This window comes from Mesoplodon bidens (assembly GCF_964165515.1).
Source record: "Mesoplodon bidens genome assembly, chromosome: 11".
Classification (NCBI taxonomy): domain Eukaryota; kingdom Metazoa; phylum Chordata; class Mammalia; order Artiodactyla; family Ziphiidae; genus Mesoplodon; species Mesoplodon bidens.
The window spans coordinates 68,066,216-68,084,665 of record NC_138167.1 but is presented as its reverse complement, the minus strand read 5'-3'; the positions used below and the strand labels follow the sequence as shown (position 1 = coordinate 68,084,665).

Here is an 18,450-nt window from a genome sequence, read left to right as displayed (position 1 = left end):
TGGGTGATCAAGGAGAGCCTCCCTAGGAGAGGACATTGGAGCTTGACAAGAGCGATCTAGTCATGCATTCCAGGGAGAGAGAGAGCCGGGGCAGGCAGAGAAGCTGCACACCCATCAGCAGTAATGAGGAGGCGAGTGTGCTCAGCACCAGTGGGCAAGGGTGAGGGGACCTGAGGGGATGCCAGCGAGGAGGCTGCTATGGTGACACAGGAGAGACTGACCATGACCCAGACCAGATGGCGGAGTGGAGGTGATGGCCAGGCCAGCGCCCCTTCCACCCCCTTTTACAGCCGAGAACACTGAGCTTGGGGAGGGCAGGGAGATAGTGGTTATTGAGTAACTACCCGCCACAGGAGTTTTCTGTGCAGCATCTCAAAACCGCCCCTGCACACTGTGTAGAGATCATTGTGCCTATTTCACAGGTGAGGCCAGTGAATAGTAGTGAAGTCACCTGCCCAAGGGCATAGAGGAAGAGGGGGAAAGGAGGAGAGAGCCCCGGCCTGAGGAGGCCCTCTGACCCTGCAGGGTCATCCCACGCTGTGATGACCACTGTAGAGTCTCAAACCTTGGTCCTGGCACCTGGAAGCCCTTGACCTGGACCAAGGGCTTTCTCTCTGTGCCTCAGTTTCCTAACCTGTAAAATGGGAATACTACTTGCCCAGGGTGCACAGCAAAGCCGAGACAAGGTGGTCCAACCTTGCTCCCAGTCCCTGCCTGTGGGGCCCACACAGGTCACCTTAGCAGAGCCTACAGGCAGCTTCACACCCTCCCATACGGACCCACAGAGGGTTAAACTCCGCCTCCCTCCTTCCTCCATCCCAATTCTGATCCTTGCTGACTCTGCTCCCCGCCCTACAGCAGCTATTCTGGGACAATGGAGGCAGCAGATGGCCCGAGTCCTATTCCCTCCACCCGACCCTCAGAATCTGGGAGCAACCTGCAAATCTGCTGCTGCTTCTAAAAGCGGTCCAGCCAGCAGCCTTCCACGTACAGGGTGGAGAGGACAGCGGCAGTACAACACACTATCCCATCCCCACTCGGCTCGCATCCCACAAACCCAGCATTAGGTCAACCCAGAAAGAAAGGAAGCCCTGCACCTAACACGCACAGAGCGGCCTCCCTCTGGGTCAGGCTCCTGCTTGGAAAAGAGGTGCTAAGGCTCCAGTGCTCGGCGGTTCCATCAGCCCAGACAGAGTTGCGGCAGGGACAAGGTCCTTCGAGGGCTGGAGGACGTGCTCCAAAGGAGCCCCCAGTCCCGGCTGCCTGGGTCAGAGCCCCTTTGTTCTCCCTCCCTCCTCCCCTCAGCCCTGAGCCCCACTGTGACGCCAATTCCCCAACATCTCTGAGCATGATGCTGGCGGGGAACAGACAACTTCCCTTCCTAGCCCTCCCACAGGTACCATCAGGCCTGAAATTTCACCATGATCACTTTCATTCAATCATGCAGCCTCTTTGGGACATGAAATTCTAAGGGCATTTACCTTTACTCAGCTCCTACCCGGGCTGTCAAAGTGCCCTTTTATCTGATACCAGAGGCTGAATCCCTTAGCTCCATTCAGCCTTCCTTGATTCTCTGGCCACGGCAACCCAGGCCCTGAAGACAGATAAAAGGAAGAATCGTCCCCAACAAACCAGCACCTCATAGAACACAGATATTCACACGCGTGCACATCACACACACCCAGGTGTGACACAGGCACAAACACATCCATACACCCCACGTATGTCCTTAGGCACAGATGAGCGTAGAAGGGTGTACGGCACATGCGCACTCTTATGTGCCCTGGCATGCAATGACACAGCACACACTACTTACCATCACTGTTCACTGAGCCATTTCTTTCTCCATGCTGTGCCCTTTACAAACTCTGCATCATTTCACCTACAACCCGCGAGGTAGGTATTCCTTTTCTCATATATAAAATGAGCAAACAGGCCAGAGAGACCAAGTGGATTCCTCAAGGTCACACAGCCAGCAAGGGTAGGGCAGGGCTGTCTAGCCGAGGGACCCAAATCAACACCACTGCGACAGACAGATCAAAGACCCTGCCCTGGTCAGGAACGACTTTGGCTGCACGTAACAGAAAACTGAACCAAGAGAGGCTTAAACAAATAAGGGTTTAATATTCTTACACAACCAGATGTTGGAAGGGACAGCTGTGGATGATTGTCTTGGCCTTTCCTTCATGGTTGCAAGGTGGCTGCCCTAGACCCAGACATCACACCTACATTCACAGCAGGCAGATGGGGTCTGGGGCTGCAAAACCTTCCCCAGAAGCCTCTCTATTGGCTTTGCTTAATTTGCACTAACAGACAGAGCTCTGGCTCTGGCCAGAGCTGGGTCATATAGTAGCTCCTAACAGAAAGGGAAGCTGGGAAAGTGAGCAAAAGGTTCATCATGATTGGCTAGGACCCATTCTGATTCATCATCTGGGTCTGGACATGCTGATGCTCCAAACAAAATCGGGTGGGGAGCAGGGACTGGAGACTGGTCAGCAATAACAGTATCAGCCGCAGACCCTGGATTCTGCCCTTCCTCTACCTGCGTCTCCTCGGTGGTTGGGGATCCAGCCGAGGAAGCCAGGAATGGGTGGCCCAGAACTTGACCCCGGGAGAGTGACTGAGGGACCAGAGGTGGGGGCTCTGACCACACCAAGGGACCCATATAATTCTCTGGAGAGTTAGGACTCCTGAGCCTGGGCAGCTCAAGAGCCCCTACCCTTGTTCAGTTCAGCCACCTAAGGCCCATGGAAGTCCAGCCCCTGAGGCCTCTCTGGCCCTCACATGGTGCACCTGGTCCTGGGCTGTCCAGCCCACCTCCCAGGGGTTTGGGATGCCTTTACCGCCAGCCACCATCCAATCCTGGGCCTGCCCACCACAGAGGCCCTGCCAGGGACTGCTGCCCACACAGGAACTGCCACGGGCCCTCAAGGCCACCTGGGAGGCTAAGGACAACCAACGGCTTCAGCTCAACCTTTGCCCGGAGGTTCAGGGTTCATCGGGCCACCAGCTGTGGGCACCAGGGAGTATCCGGGTAGAGGAGACAATGGAGGGAGCGGAACCTGTGGAGAGACCAGAAATGGACAAGACGGGTCACTCCCACGGGTTCCTGGGGAGCGCGTCACAGAGATGCTCTGGAGCACGGTTTTTCCACCTCAGCATGATGAACATTGGGGGCCAGATAATTCTGTTGTGGGGCTGTCCCGTGCATTGTAGGATATTTAGCAGCATCCCTGGACTCCACCCACTAGATGCCAGCAAGCATCCTCTGAGTCTTAACAATCAAAAATGCCCCCAGGGCTTCCCTGGTGGCGCAGTGGTTGAGAGTCCGCCTGCCAATGCAGGGGACACGGGTTCGTGCCCTGGTCCGGGAAGATCCCACGTGCCACGGAGCGGCTGGGCCCGTGAGCCATGGCCACTGAGCCTGCGCGTCCGGAGCCTGTGCTCCGCAACGGGAGAGGCCACAACAGTGAGAGGTCCGTGTACCGCCAAAAAAAAAAAAAAAAAAAAAAATGCCCCCACACGCTGCCAATTGTCCCTTAGTGGGGGGCGTGGGGGGGGAGTTTCAAAATGGTCCCTGGTTGAGAACCACTGGTTTATAAAGACTTCAAAAGCCAGAGAAACCATGAAGAGGCCTCAGCTGAGGCCACACCCTCTGACCGCACATATCTGAGTCCCCAGTTGGCTCCAGCACCATTAGGTAGCAACCTTTAGATTCTTAATCCTCAGGCTTTTGAGAGAATTTAACACCAATTCTTAAACGTCTTGGCAGTATAGCCATAGCTTGCACACCTCCACTGATGGGGAGCTCACTCTATTAGAAGACAGCTCCTTTCCTCTTAGAAATTGAGCCAAACTCTGTCTCCTTGTAATGTCCAACTTGTCCAACACAGCCCCGGTCCTGGCAGCCTTGGGATAGCTGTGAGTCCTCTGCCCCCAGCCAGACAGCTCTGCAGAATTTCAGGGGCAGGAGTGCTGGCTCCCCTAAGGATTACCCTACAGGTAAATCCAAAGTCCAGACAGAGACTACAAGGCCTTCAGGGGCATGGGGGAGGGTGTTCCCTGCCACCTCCCCAGCTGAATCTGACACCACTCCCCTCTCTCCTCCCACATTCCAGTCACACTGGCTTCTTTTACTTCATTAAGTAGGTCTTGCTCCCCTGCCACAGTATGTCACAGGCTGTGCTCTTAGCTGCCCTACAGAAATCGGGGCTGGGGGTGGGATGGAGGGGGCTGGGCTGAGCAGCCCTAATCCCCCCAGGGAGTCTTTGGGGACAGAACTGGAAGGTGCCTAAGTGGCATTCTAGCCCCCATTCCAACCATCTGTCCATCGAAAAGTATCATCAAAGAAACAAAGAGCCTAAGAAAGATTTTCTTTTCATTTCCCCATGAGTGCCTGGAGCTCCTCCATTAGCGCTTCACCTTTGCTCAGTGAAGAGAGCTCAGTCTTTCACAGTCTCCCAGAGGATCAGGCCTGGGAGAACCCTTCAGATCCACATCGCTCAGCCTCCTGTGTTACAAATGGGGCGACTAAGGTCCAGAGAGGGCAAGGCACCTGCCCAAGGTCACACAGCAAGCCAGTGACAGAGCGGAGACTGAAATCCACTCCCTCCACTCCCAGCTCTGCGCTGTCAGCCACTGGCCTCTCTCACTTGCCTCCCTCCCGGCTCCCCCATCTTTGGATGCCTGGACGCAGGCCCCACTCCTCCCATCCTACAGTTTCAGCCTCCAGACCCACCTGGAGGAGTCCTCCTCAGGGGAGAAGGGGCCGTGGAGCTTAATGACATTGAGTTTCCCCTCAAAGACGCCGTAGCTGAGGGTGACCTGCGCAGAGAGACACAGAGAAGAGAGTGAAGGGTGCAGGGCGTCCCACTGGCGACCCCACAAGGGGGCAGCATTTGGGCAGAAACAGAGAAGGCACAGAAGGCATTTTGAGGGGCACAAAAAGCCTGCCTCTGCACCTGAAATTCCACCGTCAGTAACGGGTGTTCCGCTGAGGGCCCCACCCCGCTCCCCTTTGACCATAATCCCATTTGTGCCCCCAACAGTCCAGTTTACTAGGGAGGCTGGAACGATTCCCTCATCTACAGATTGGGAAACTGAGGCTCAAGGGGTGAAAGCACCTTTCCAGGAAGTTGCATGCCTGAACGGAGGTTTCCTGAGACCCACTCTAGGGCCTGGGCAATCCATCTCGACCCAGAGCCTAAGGTCAGTCCACGAGAAAGGAGGATGCAGGATGATGACACCCGTCAAGAGGTAGTCAAGCACAGTGGTTAAAGACTGTGGGCTTAGGGGCCACCCAAGCAGGGTTCAAATCCCTCTCTGTCCTCTACTAGCTGTGTGCCACAGTTAGTTCCACTCTCTGGGCCTCAGTTTCTCCATCTGTAGAATGGGAATAATGTTAGGACTCACCCCCACGTCAATGCTGTGAGGAAGCAGAGAGTTAAAGAAGTTAAGGCCCCCAGTGTGGTGCCTGGCACAGCGAGAGATCTGAAAACCCCACCTTTAAGGTGCCCTGGTTTTGGCTGTCCAAAATCTGCCCCTCTTTCCTGGCTGTGATCCTAATGGGACCAATCTGCATCCCCGTTCTAGGCCTGGCCAATCAACTCTAACTCTAGGCACTGGTAGGAGACAGGTCATGTGACGCAAGTGGGCCATGTGACCAATGAGCACCAGTCCTGAGGTCTGGTGGAAGGAGGAGCTCTCTTCCCGTGGGTGGGGTGGAAACCAGGGGCTGCCCCCTTGCCAGCATGAGGGTTGAGCCTGCCTGAGAATGAGGCCAACGTGCGGGAGGGCACATGAGAGAGGACACAGAGTCTGAGCACCCAGACCCTGCCAGATCTAGCAAGTCAGGCCAAGCCCTCAGTTTCTCAGGTACGCGGGCCCATAAATGACCTTTCTGTTCAATTAGTCTGTTGCCTCTCTGTCACTTGCAGCCAAAAGGGCTCTGACTCACACCATGAGGCAGAAGATCCCAGGGGCCTCCCAGCCAGGACCCTCTACGGGGCTGGAAACCCATGAGTTGGAGGGCGTGTCTGCAAGGCAGAGCCAGTTGGACCTCAGCAGAGTCATTACTTGCCAGGTGGTGGGAGGGGTCCCTACCCCCCCCCCCAGCCTGACATTACACTTGGATGTCCCTACTGAAGACCTGGTCCTTCCCAGTGACACCTGGGTGAGAAGGAAAAGCAGCAATCAGTAGACGGGTAAGCTTTGGTGAAGGAGAGGGCTGCCGATAGGCAGTTGAAAAGGACTGGCCCCTTCAGAGGGTGTGGGGAGGATGGGAGGTTGAAGAGAGGAGAGAGGGAAGGAGGTAGCATGTGGCGAGCTGGGTGGTCTGAACCTCAAGACGAGCTTCATCTCATGTGTGCAGGTCCCTCCAGCTGGCATTTGGGAACCAGATCAAATAATTTTAGCATCATAAATGCAGACCCTTGAGGGTTAGAGGTGGAGAGAGCTGAGTCACTGCATGCCCTCAAGGGGATCCTTTATCACCCTGAGCCTCAGTTTCTCCATCAATAGGGAAAAGCCCCCACAAACACCTTCCCCAGTGCCACCTGCCCCAAGGCTGGCTCACCTGCTTTGGGAGCTGGGCAGCCCCCAGCAGCTGCAGGGTCTCCAGGTGGGAGTGGAAGAGGGGACTGGGCTGCAGGTGGCCGCCCAGCTTGCACTCGACGATGTAGCCCACAGTGCAGTCGTCAGGCAGCCGGATGAGGGCAGATGTGTCCACGAAGCGGGGGCCACTGAGGGACACAGTCATGCTGCAGCCACTGGCCTAAGGCCCTCGACACCTACAGCCCTCCCTGCCTCCCTGAAGACTCTGCCTCCGCCCGGGCCAGCTGGGAAAACAGAGCTTGCCTCTAGCATCTGCCTCTTGCATACTGTGTAGCCTTGTGCAAGTCATAAGCCTCGGGGAGCCTCAGTTTCCTCTTCTGTAAAATGGGCATGATAATGGCCCTGCCCTCACAAGGCTGTTGTGAGGATTAAGTGGAGGAAAGGTGAAATGCAGCCCTTTATAAATGTATCCTTTCTTTCTCTCTCTTTCTTTTCATTCATTCACTCACTCATTCATTCATTCTTGAGTTTGAGCATCTACCTGCTGCCAGCCACCATGACACAGAGGCTGAGGACAAAGAGTTGAGAAAGAAATGCTTCCTGCCCTCAACAGCAGCCCAGATTCTGGAGAGAGACAGATAGATGAGCAGGTCATTTCAGAGGACTGGTACTAAGTCAGAGGGAAGCACGAGGTGTGGGGACACAGGGAGGACAAGGTGGATTCCCAGAGGATGTGGCAGTCTTTGTTTTCCTCTTTACTTAGTCATGGCAGTAGCAGTTTTTAAACAGAGTCTTACAGGATGAGGTGGAGTCAGCCAGGTGCCGAGCAGGGAAGGAGCAGTGTTCCAGGCAAGGGCGTCACCTGACTGCATACCCCACGAACGCCGCGGGGGTGCCAGGCGGGGCAGCTTGTCCCGCTGTGTGGGATGCCTGACCGAGGGGTCGAGTGGGTGCAGAAACCCAGCCGTTGCTCCCCTCCCCAGGCTGCACCTGCCCAGAGTGGGTACATTTTTCTAATTCACACAAATGTACCATAGAGGTGGACAGAAGCCTCGATGGGGGCACCCCAGGCACAGGGGTGACCCCTGGTTGTGTGTACATGCCTGCTGTCCACAGATACTAGGACAGCACTCCTGCTCCCAGCCAGGGCACAAACTGCCCCCGGAGGACCTCTCCCGTCCAGGGCAGGGCACGGCAGGCTGGTGTAGTGACAAAGCACGCAGACCTTAGAGCCAAACCCAGCACCTGAGTGACCTTGAACCATTTACTTTGCTTAACCTCTCAGCACCTCAGTTTCCTCAGCCAAGTAGAAATAAGGCCAACACCCCTTCCTCCCTGGGGGCTGTGATACTCTTAGCAAAGCACAGGCCTGGCTCAGAGTCAACCCTCAATTCAAGGTAGCGACACTGATGTGGCTGTTAATAACAATAGCCTGCTCGGCAGACCTCAAGAGGCTAGACCTTTCCCACGTCCTCTCTAGAATATCAGTACCCCCACCAGGTACTGAGGGCTTCCACTACTCCCACGATCCCCCTCAGTCTGAGCCCTCTAGGACCATCCCAGCTCAAATTCCACCTCTTCCAGGAAGCCTTCCCTCCTTTCCCCAAGCAGAAGGCCCTACTCCCTCCTCTGAGTGCCCCTCCAGTTGGCCTTCACCTCCCCTGTGACAGTGACAAGTCAGAAGAGGGCTGAAAACGGGACCTAATGTTTGCCGGGCTCCTGCCAGGTGCCAGCCCAGACACTTTGTCATTTAACCCTTACAACAACCACTGGCCATTGTATTATCAGGTCCATTTTATAGATGGGGGCACTGAGGCTCCTGGAAATTACACAGCTTGCCTGTGTGTGGCAGAGTGCACTAGGCGGTGTACCCCCAAGGGCATGGTGACAGGTGGCTTGCTCACCACTAACTGTGTAACTCTGTGATGCAGTGGGAATGAGAGGTAGTTTCTCCTGAGCTCGCTCTCAAGCCCTTCCTGCTGCAAAGGCCCCACCCACAAACCAGCCAACACCCCCTCTCTGCACACCCCCACTTCTTCCACCAGTCTCTAGGTCTCTGCTTACCTGGCCCATGGGGCCATCTTCAAAGCCAGTTTGCGGTTGATGCAGAAGCCGGCGCCCCCGGTGGCAAACCAGAACTGTACCAGCCTCTGCGGGGAGAGACGGGGAAGGCCAAAATGTAGGGTGAGCCTGGGGTGGGGGCAACAGCCAGGCTCCCCCTTACCCCCAACCAGCATGGCTCAAAACTTTTTATTTCACATCTCACTAGAGTCTTTGTACAGCCTGACATTATTATGCCCATTTTATAGATAAGGAAACCGAGACCCAAAGTCACATAGCTATTTAAGAATGATGGGGACACCAATTAGACCCCAATCTGGCTGGATTTCAGTTAAAGAGGACACATATCATATTTGTCCACCCAGTTCACCTTATCCCTGTCCTCAGAGAAACATCCCCATGTGGTTCAGGAGGGACTGCCCAACACAGCACCTGCTCCCATAGGTCACAGATACAGGCAGGTGCCCCAGGAATGATGGATCACAGGACCACACCTTTGACCCAATGACTGGCTCAGCAACAGGCACATGACTCAGCCAGCCAATCAGAGTCCTCGCCTGAGTTCCATATGCTGTGAGGGAGAGATGCTTTTATAGGGTCACCAGTAAAGATAATCCTGATGCCATTTACACCGGGCCATGTACACTGGCCTCGCCACTCCCAACTCCTGGGACCAAGAAAGCTTTTCTGGGCTTCCCTGGTGGCGCAGTGGTTGAGAACCTGCCTGCCAATGCAGAGGATACGGGTTCGAGCCATGGTCTGGGAAGATCCCACATGCCGCGGAGCAACTGGGCCGGTGAGCCACAACTACTAAGCCTGCGCGTCTGGAGCCTGTGCTCCGCAACAAGAGAGGCCACGACAGTGAGAGGCCCACGCACCGTGATGAAGAGTGGCCCCTGCTCGCCGCAACTAGAGAAAGCCCTCACACAGAAACGTAGACCCAACACAGCCAATAAATAAATTAATTAATTAATTATTTTTAAAAAAAGAAAGCTTTTCTGCAAAAGGAGAGAATGAGGTCTCATGGAGGAGAGAGAGAAGGGCAGGCAGGCCTGTGGGCCCCAAGGCCAGCAAACCCCTTGGCATTTCAATCTCAGCAACCAATACCACCCCTTTGGGGTGTAAACCACTTTCTGCCCTCACCCAACATCACCATGGCCCAAGGCCTCTTCTACCTCCTCTGTGAGGACCTGTGAATTCACCCATGAATTTCTTTAAGCCTTTTGAGAAACACTGAACCTTTTCAGCTGTACCATCTCTTGGTCAAACAAGTGCCCTAAAGTTACCTTCTCCCAAGTACAGAGTTGGTGCTTCATTGATGCGTGTTGCATTGGGTTGGGTCACCTCCCATGATGCAGCAGTGAGAAGAGCCGTGGGCAGGGAGCTGGAAAGTGGAGAGGCCCCCGCCTCCTCCACTGCACAGCTGTGTAACCTTGAGAAAGTTCCTGCCCCTCTCTGTACCTCAGACTTGTCACTTGTGAGTACAACATTGGCTCCAGTTCTGAAATCCGATGGTTCTCCTGGCCCAGAGGTGTCCTCTTCCTAAAGACCTCTACGAGCTTACTTCTGGAAACTCTGCCCTCTTAGAGAGAGGTCAGGCCTCAACCAGGCAGAATGAATGGTTTCTTGAGGACCTGACACACAGGAGGCGCCCAATAAATGCTTGTTTAATGAAGTAATGAGGGCAGGGCTTCCACTCCCAGAGAACTGTAGCAACATTAGCAGCGACCATGCAAGCGCCTAACCCTGAGCACTGACTATGCAGAGCCCTGTGCTGCAGGTGAGGTGACCAAGGTGCACAGAACTGAGGTCACTTGACTGAGGTCCCAGAGCTGGGACTGACTCCAAGTCCGAGCCCTTGCCCCCTTTGCTGTCCCACCCTGGGGGATGCCAGGGTCTTAACAGGCCAGGACACTTTGGAGCAGAGTCCTGGGATCCCGTTGGTGGGGTGTCTGACAAGGAGGGCATTCATGCACGTTGTGAGGCTGGGGACTGGGTGTGCCCAGGACTGGGTGTGTCCTGAACCAGCACAGGAAGAACATAGTTCAGAGATGAGGCTGTGCTGAGTCGGGTGCTGATTGATAACACTTACTAGTGTCCACCACGTGGCAGATCCCGTTCCAAGCCCTTGGATAGATGACCGCATTTAATTCTTCTTTTGCTCACAACGGCTCTATGAGGTAGTGACTATTTTCACTGATTTTACAGATAAGGAAACCGAGGCACAGAGAGGTGAGGTGACTTCATCCAAGGTCACAAAGCCAGGAGGTAGCAGGGCTGGTGTGTGAACCCTGGGAGTCAGGTTCCAGGGCGGAGCTCTCAAACCCTTAGGTCAGGGGTGAGGGGGTGTGGGAGTCTGGAGGACCCCGCGGCTCACCTGGCATCAGCTCGCTCACACACGCTCCCCCAAGGCCCAGGAAGATTTAATTAGGGTTTAGAGGCTGATTAGCTGCAGATAATTAAGGTTCTGTGTTCCCTGCTCTTGGTTTCCCTAGTGAAGCAGATGGTGAACCCTGGGAGGGAGAAAACCCCACAACTGGCCCAGCTCCCGCTCCAGGCACCACGTCCAGAGAGGGGGACCCATGGCCTGACTCTTCACAGGGCCCAAGGGAGCCCTAGGGGCAAAATCTGGCGACCTAAACCTGTCCATTCAGGTCTGGAGTTGAAGCTGGTGCTGGGAAGGAACCCTGTTGTGCCAGGTGTCAACTCAGTTGCTGGTTAGTGAAATCTGGAGAGAGGAGGGGTGTCTAGAGGAGAGGAGGGGAGGGGAGGGTTCAGGGGCTCCCGGCAGCCACAATTTACTACCCGGCCCAGCAGATTCAGCATTTTAACAATCTGTACAACTACATGGTGATGCCAGGTGGCTAGGAGCCCCACCGTGGAGTCAGGAAGCCTCATCTCACCCACCCCCATGCTCACTGTGTGACCAGGACGACCCACTGCTCCTCCGTGGCCAAGGCCCTACTAAGTGCCAGTCTCTGTGCCTTACCTGCATTATCTCAATCTCCCCATTTCATAAAGGAGGAGACTGAGGATCACAGGCGAAGCCACCAGCCCAGACACACCCGGATGCAGCCAAATCTGAAACCCAGAAAACCCACCGGACCCCTCCACAGCCCCGCCCCCGAATGGCCCCGCCCCGCATGGCCCCGCCCCCGGGGCCAGCGGCCAATGCACAAAGGAAGCAGCGAGGGAACCGACCGTGCGGTTGTTCGGCTGCGGCTCGGAAGCGTGGATAGGCCGGTTCAGGCTGGGCCGGCCGATGTAGACGTCGCGGGTCCACGGGAAGGTTTTTAGCAGCTTCAGCAGCGCCCTCGGGTTCAGGTAGTTGTCGTCATCCACATGACAGAACCACCTGTGGGGATGGAATGCGGGACAGTGAACTTGGAGGGGGTTCCCAAGGGCTGCCAGCCAGCCAGACTCCGCCCTGCGCCCTCATAATCAGTCAACAGACTTATGGGGTGGGGGAGGCTAACATTGAAGGCACTGGTGTGTTCTGTGCCAGGCAGCGTCTGGTGTAAGCTCATGAGGAAGTTGTGCCCACTTCACAGGTGGGAACCAAGACTCAGGAAGGTTAAGACACTTGCCCAAGGTCACACAGCCAGTGAATAGCAGAATGTGAATCCCATCTGTCTGTCCAGAGACAGACCCCAGCAGGCCTTACATGTGATTAAATTCACAGGGCCCGGACAACCTTACTTTTTTGACAAGACACCTCATTTAGGAACTGGCCTGAGGCAAAGGTCACGCCTGCCCCCAAAGACCAAGGTGAACTCACCTCAGTCCACTGGCCAAGAAGGCATCAAACTCAGCAGCCATCTTGCAGGACAGGGCAGGGTGGCTGTGCTCCGCAGAGCAGTTGGTGACCACGAGGTGGGACCCTGAAGAAGGGAGGACAGGTCAGGGGCCCCTGCCCAGCTCCTCCCAACAGCCCTACACAGTGTGAGAATGCAGAGGAAGGCGGGGCCTCAGAAAGCCTGGAGCAGTGCATCCAGTCCCATTTTACATATGGGGAAGCTGAGGTCAGGGAGGGCTGACCTGCCCAGGACCCTGGAGCTAATGGACAGTAGGCTGGGCTGGGACCCAGGTGTCCAGGGTCTTGTCTAGCACAGTCCCTCCCCACACCCATACCCGTTTCCAGGGAAGAAGGCTGCTCCCCTCCTGGGCAAAAGGGGAATCCCCATGTGACAAGGGTGGGCAGCCCTGTTTCCTGGGGAACCCCAGGCCAGGGGACAGCCACCCCAGCTTTCCCTGGCAACAGCCGAGGGGCCCCCAACCCACCCAGAGTTACCCAGTCTCTCCTGGAGGCCTTCATCCAAGCTGTCGGTGAAGATGAACGTCTAGGAAGGAGAAAGGAATCAGGACTGGGGTTGGCCAAGGAGAGCCCCGGGCAGCCCACAGCCCACCACAGCCAAGTCCAGGTGGACACACACATGGCAGACCTCTGTCCTCCTTCAGTGATGGACACACACCCCTCTCACAGTCACACGCTCCTTTAGGACAACATGACTTTCTCAGCTACCCAACCCCCCCATACAACACACACAACCCAGCTTTTGTACAACTTCGCGGTATACACCAGCCCATCAGTCTCACACTCAGCCCCCTTACAGACCAGCACCCACAGGGTCCCTACCAGAGTCACACACCCTTAGCAGAATCACACCTTCATCAACCACACACACACACACACATCACATCACACACACACATCACACACACACATCACATCACACACACACATCACACACATCACATCACACACACACATCACACACACACATCACACACACACATCACAGTCTCGCTTGGCCCCTCCACATATACAGAACCCTAAACACTTGTTCAGTAGACAGACCCACACACTAGGACACCAAACTACTTAGGGAGACGGTCATGACTTTCACAGCCACGCAAACTCCCTGTGCAAGTGTCGGGGCCCTTACACATCTCTCAGATAGGAGAGGTGATCCACCAACAGCATTCATACACCTGGTCCCCCATGACCTCACTAAACCTCCAGACAGGTGTTACGATCTGTCCCCTTCGCAGATGGCAAAACGGAAGCTAAGTGATGGAGCAAGGCGGTGCGGTTGGCAGGAGGAGAGCTAGGATTTGAACCTAGCCTGGACCTCTCCCCGCCCTCAACTCCCACTACAGCCAGACTTTTCCCTGGGGGTCTAGCAGGCACCTCAGACTGAGGGCGAGAACCCCGAGCACCCAAGCACCCCCAGACCTGGGCTCCTCTCACTCTTCCCCATCTTGCTGGAACCCAACACCTTGGGGTCACCGTGCCTCCTCTCTTTCTCTCACACCCACATCCAGTCTGTCAACAAATTCTGTCCACCCAACTTTCCAACTGCCCAGGGTGCACCCTCTCCCTCCAGCCTCCACGGCCAGCCCTCGGTCCAGCCCACCCTCGTCACCTCCTGCCCGTTTTGCTACAGTCACCTTTTCCCTGCTCCCTGCTCTGTCCTGCCCCACCCCAAGTCTGTTTTCAACACAGCCCCCGGGGGAGCCTGTAAAATAAGTCAGACCTTTCTTGCCCTGCTCCCTGGCAAACTTTTGCCACCAAACAGTCACCCAGATAGCGGAACTCTCTCAAGTACGGAGCGTGGGCCAAATGGGCCAGGGAATGCCTGTGAATGAATCGGTGGGGGGAGGCGGAAGGGAGGGGTCCCCGCAGCAGGGCCCGGGGGCTGAGCAGGGTGCATGAGGCTGGTGTTTCGGTCCCTGGGAATCCTGAGGTTGGCACAGAGCGGCAGGCAGCTTCCTCTGAGCTGAAGGTTGCCTTTGATTTGTTCAAGGAGGGACTCTGACAATGGTTAAAACCTCGCGGGAAAACAAAGGGACAGACAGCCTGCTAGGGTCAGGGGAGGGGTGGCCGGGGGCCATCTGCTGCAGAGGAGGGGAGATGTGGGGCCATTGTTGCTCCCCCCATCCCCCACCCGCCCTCCTCGAGGACTGTGGGGAAAAGGAAGACCCCCCCTGAATCACAAAACGTGCCTCCCCCAAGCCCACCCCCTTTGCCTGGGACAAAGGCCCCACACGAGCCCAGCTCGCTGCCACAAAGGCCCACCTGCCACCCGGCTGCCTTAACCAGCTGGGGCGGGTGCCCAGCCCTGGAGTTAACCAGCTCAGGACCACTGCTGATAGCAGAGCTGAAAGAGGCTCCGAGACCCTCCTGCCCTGTGTGGCTGGGGAAGCTGAGGCTGAACGGTGGAAGGCCTTGGCCAAGGTCACAGGAAGAGATGAGCCAAAGGGGGCCCAGATGCAGTGGCAACTGTGGGTCTCTCTGTCTCCTCTCCTCTTCCTCTGAGTATCTTTCCTTTTTTCAACTCTGCCTTAAAGGACAAGATTTCTAGACTCCGCCCCTTGTGCTAGGGGCAGGGGTGGGGGGAGGGTGAGTGTCCAAATGAGTGAATTCATCTCCTACCTCTGCTTAACCTTGCTCAGTTTCCTCACCTGTAAACTGAGAATATCAATACCTACCACTCAGGTTACTGTGAGGGTTCTACAGAGTGATGCACCCGAAATGCTGTCACTTAGATGCTGAGCAGCTGGCAGGTACTCCCTCTGGCTGCCTGGTTAGCATCTGGGATTGAGCTCAGGGCACAGAGGGGGGCTGCTTGCCTCTCCTCTGCCGGCCTGGCCCTGCCAGGCCCAGACACCCAGGCTGGAGGTCCAAGTGACTAGGCAGCTCTGGGATCCCGGGTCTCAGCAGAGAAGGAGGGGCCCCAGCGGGAGATGGCAGCCGGGTCCTACTGGGCTCTGCCCCCTTAGGCCTTTGGGGCAAGCACTTCCTCCTCTCTGGCCTCAGTTTCCTCATCCGGAGCAAGCGCACCACCATAGTGATCAAGACGAAACAGGAAAGGGCCTCTGACCACGTGAGGCTGTGCTCCCGGGTACACACAGACACAGCACCATAAACAGGAAGGTCTGCAGGGAGGGCCAGGCTTGGCGGCTTCCGCAAGTGGAACCAGAATCGAGATCCCAAGATGAGAAGCTGTACAGAGCCCCAGGGAAGAGCCTGGGGTGCTGGGGGTACAGCAAGGAAAGGGTTAATCCAGGGTGCTAGGAAATCAGGGCAGGGGTGCCCCCTCCCCAGGGGGCCCTGGCCTCTTCCAGGCACCACCTCCCCCCTCCTTGGTCTCCAGGAGCCCCCAACCCCCTCCGAAGGCTCGTCACTTCCACTGGGCCAAAGTGGGAACAGTGTGTGTGTGTGTGTGTGTGTGTGTGTATGAGAGAATCTGCCTCTCCACCTCCCCCAGGGATGACTCCCAGCACCCCCGAATCACTGTCTTTGCTTGAGGAGGGCACTGGATGTGAGGAGGGGAAGAGCCAGAAGGGATTCAGCGTGTCAGAGCCACCTCCCCAGAATGACAGAAGCCACGCAGCCCTGTGACACACACACCTCTTGTCACGGCACATCTAACACTGACACTGGCTCCATGCAGGTGAGCATGCACGCGGGTGTACACACACACACACACACACACACACACACAATCCCACAGGCCAGGCAGACCTCTGCCCTGACCTCTTGCCCACCACTACCTCAGCCACCACCATCACAGCACACACCCCACCTCCCTCGCTCGGGAAGTGCCCCACAGGAAATGGAGCACAGGAGGTGCGGTGCCACCGCCCTGGGCACACCCTGGGCAGTAGAGGCGTGGGGGCAGGGGCTGTCAGGAATTCTGAAGGGATGCCGCCCCGCCGCTGTCCCCAAACAGGCCCCCCCCAGACTGTCCCCTCCTCAGCGGCTCAGTCCCTGTGCTCCACGCTCACAGCCAGGGCAGAAGGACAGCACCCAGGGCCTGGACAGGGGGCGGCCTGGCCTGGGCGCACGTCAGAGTCAGGACCTCTCGGGGGCCTCTGTCCCAGCTGCCCAACACCCCCCATTGCCCCCGATGCCAGGCTGGGCCAGGGTGGGCAGGAACGAAACCTGTGCCGGGACAACCAGGGAATAGAGGGACCACCCACCAGAAGGGACCCAGGAGCCTGGGGTAGGGGCCCAGCCTGGCCCCAAAAGAAATGAAGCAGTGGGCCTGAGAAGCACCTGGCTCCGGGGCCAGCAAGGGACACAGTCAGGGCCGCAGGAGCCCCCGATCCTCCCAGAAAGGAGCGAGAAGACAGCCCAGGGGCAGGTGGGTGAGCAGCTTCTCCCTCGAGGCCGCCAGGGACCCCAGCTCGGTAGAAAGTCCTCTGTGAGTCCCTCAGACCAGAGGCCACTCCTGGGGCCCGCAGTCACCCGCTTGTCACCTGTTCCCTGGTCCTGGAGACCCACGTGTCGAGCAGCAGCTCCAGGCGGGAGCGGTGGAAGGCCCGGGTTGTCTTGACTGCAATGAAGACATCGTGCATCTGCAGCTCCGGGGGCTGAGAGCTTGGTGGGCTCAGCCCGGGGGCCTCCGGCACGCCCTGCGGGGATGGGCTTGAGTGATACCGGAGGGAGAGGAGCCCCACGCACAGAAGGGTGAGGAGGACTCCAGCCAGGCCCCGGAGGAGCCGGCACTGCATTGGCCCTGGGACCCCAGACGGCTCAGCCCCCAAATCCCAACCAGACGGGGAGGGGAGGCTGGTCAGGCGGGAGCCCCGGCAAAGGCAAAGGTCTGCCAGGCATGGGGGGCAGGCCAGGAGGGGAGAGGTGGGAGTCGGTGCTCTGGACCCGGAGGCCGAGCCATGGCAGCCCCGCTGCCGCTGCCGCCAGCCCTCCACCTGCTCCCGGGCCCTCCCTCCCACTGCCGGCTCTGGGGCGCCTGGCCCCGCCCCTGCCTCCAGGGCAGCCCAGGGGCGGGGCCGGCCCAGAGGAGCCCAGAGGTGGCTGAAAAAGTGTCACCGGCTGAAGGGACAGCCCGGCCCTGCCCGCTGCTGCAGTGGGGGTGGGGGCAACAACAGCCCCTCCATGCCAGGTGGAAGGGAGGGGCCCTCCAGCCTTCCCACTCCCCAGAGACCCCCGGCTAAGCTCATTCAATACCCAGTATCTTCTGGTGTCCAGCCTCCCAGCTTTTGCTCACACTGTTCCTCGCCCTGGATGCTTTTCCCCAGCCCCCACCATCCTCACCCACGTTCCTTCCACCAGGCTTAATTCTATTTGGACTTCAAGGTTCAGCTCAAGGGTTCCCTCCTCCAGGAAGCCTCCCAGCCTCTGGGGCTCCCACAGTATTTAGCTCAGTTCCTCTGGTCTTCACAACAGTGTTAGAATTATTTCCAGTTCATAGCTGGGCACATAAGGCTCAGAATGATCTAAGATGATCCAGCAGCTCAGCCACAGAGCCAGGTAGAAGCCAGGTCGCTGGCCCTCGTCTGGCCCACCAGAGGCCCCTGAGGGTGCCTGTCCTGCTGTGGCCCACTGCAGCCCATCTTGCTCAGCAGTCTTTATTGCTGCCTCTCTCCCAGCCAGGCCAGTGGACAGAGGACCTTCTGCAGCTACCACCTCCGTCTTGTTTTGTACAAGATCACTCATATCTTGTCCTCCCTCCGCTAGAACACTGATGGCTCCCATCTCCCTCAGAACAAAAGTCAAAGATCAGACACCAGCCTACAGGCCCTGTGTAAGGGGGGCCCTGTTACCTCCAACCCCATCTCCTACCATCTTCCCCTTGCTTCCTCACTCCAGACCCAGTGGGCTTCTGGCCAGTTCAGGGACACACCCACCTCAGGACCTTTGCACATGTTGTTCCTGCCTGGGTCTCTCCTTAGAGATCCATACACCTCACTTGAAAGAGGTGACTCTTTCAAGTTTACACAAAAATGTCTTCTACGTGAAGCCTTCCCAGACCACTTCATTTAAATTGGAATCCCTTCTCCTCCGTCCTTCGCAGCCCCCCCAGGCCC

The 18,450-nt window shown here is 57.0% G+C and overlaps 1 protein-coding gene across 3 annotated transcripts; it reads right to left on the bottom strand.

The window, feature by feature from the left end:
* Positions 1 to 2,099: 2,099 nt before the first annotated feature.
* On the bottom strand, positions 2,100 to 17,342 carry MFNG (MFNG O-fucosylpeptide 3-beta-N-acetylglucosaminyltransferase). Of its 3 annotated transcripts, none has more exons than XM_081248793.1 (8): positions 16,879 to 17,342; positions 12,905 to 12,953; positions 12,392 to 12,494; positions 11,815 to 11,968; positions 8,617 to 8,702; positions 6,575 to 6,740; positions 4,739 to 4,824; positions 2,100 to 3,062 (listed from the first exon to the last, which is right to left on the bottom strand). In XM_081248793.1, the coding sequence occupies exons 1-8, from the start codon at positions 17,131 to 17,133 to the stop codon at positions 2,996 to 2,998; spliced, it is 966 nt and encodes a 321-aa protein (XP_081104919.1). In that variant the 5' UTR covers positions 17,134 to 17,342; the 3' UTR covers positions 2,100 to 2,995. The 3 variants fall into 3 exon arrangements, with proteins under 3 accessions (XP_081104919.1, XP_081104920.1, XP_081104921.1); XM_081248794.1 differs by having other exon boundaries at positions 12,895 to 12,953; positions 16,879 to 17,115; XM_081248795.1 differs by lacking the exon at positions 6,575 to 6,740.
* Between the last annotated feature and the right edge of the window lie 1,108 nt (positions 17,343 to 18,450).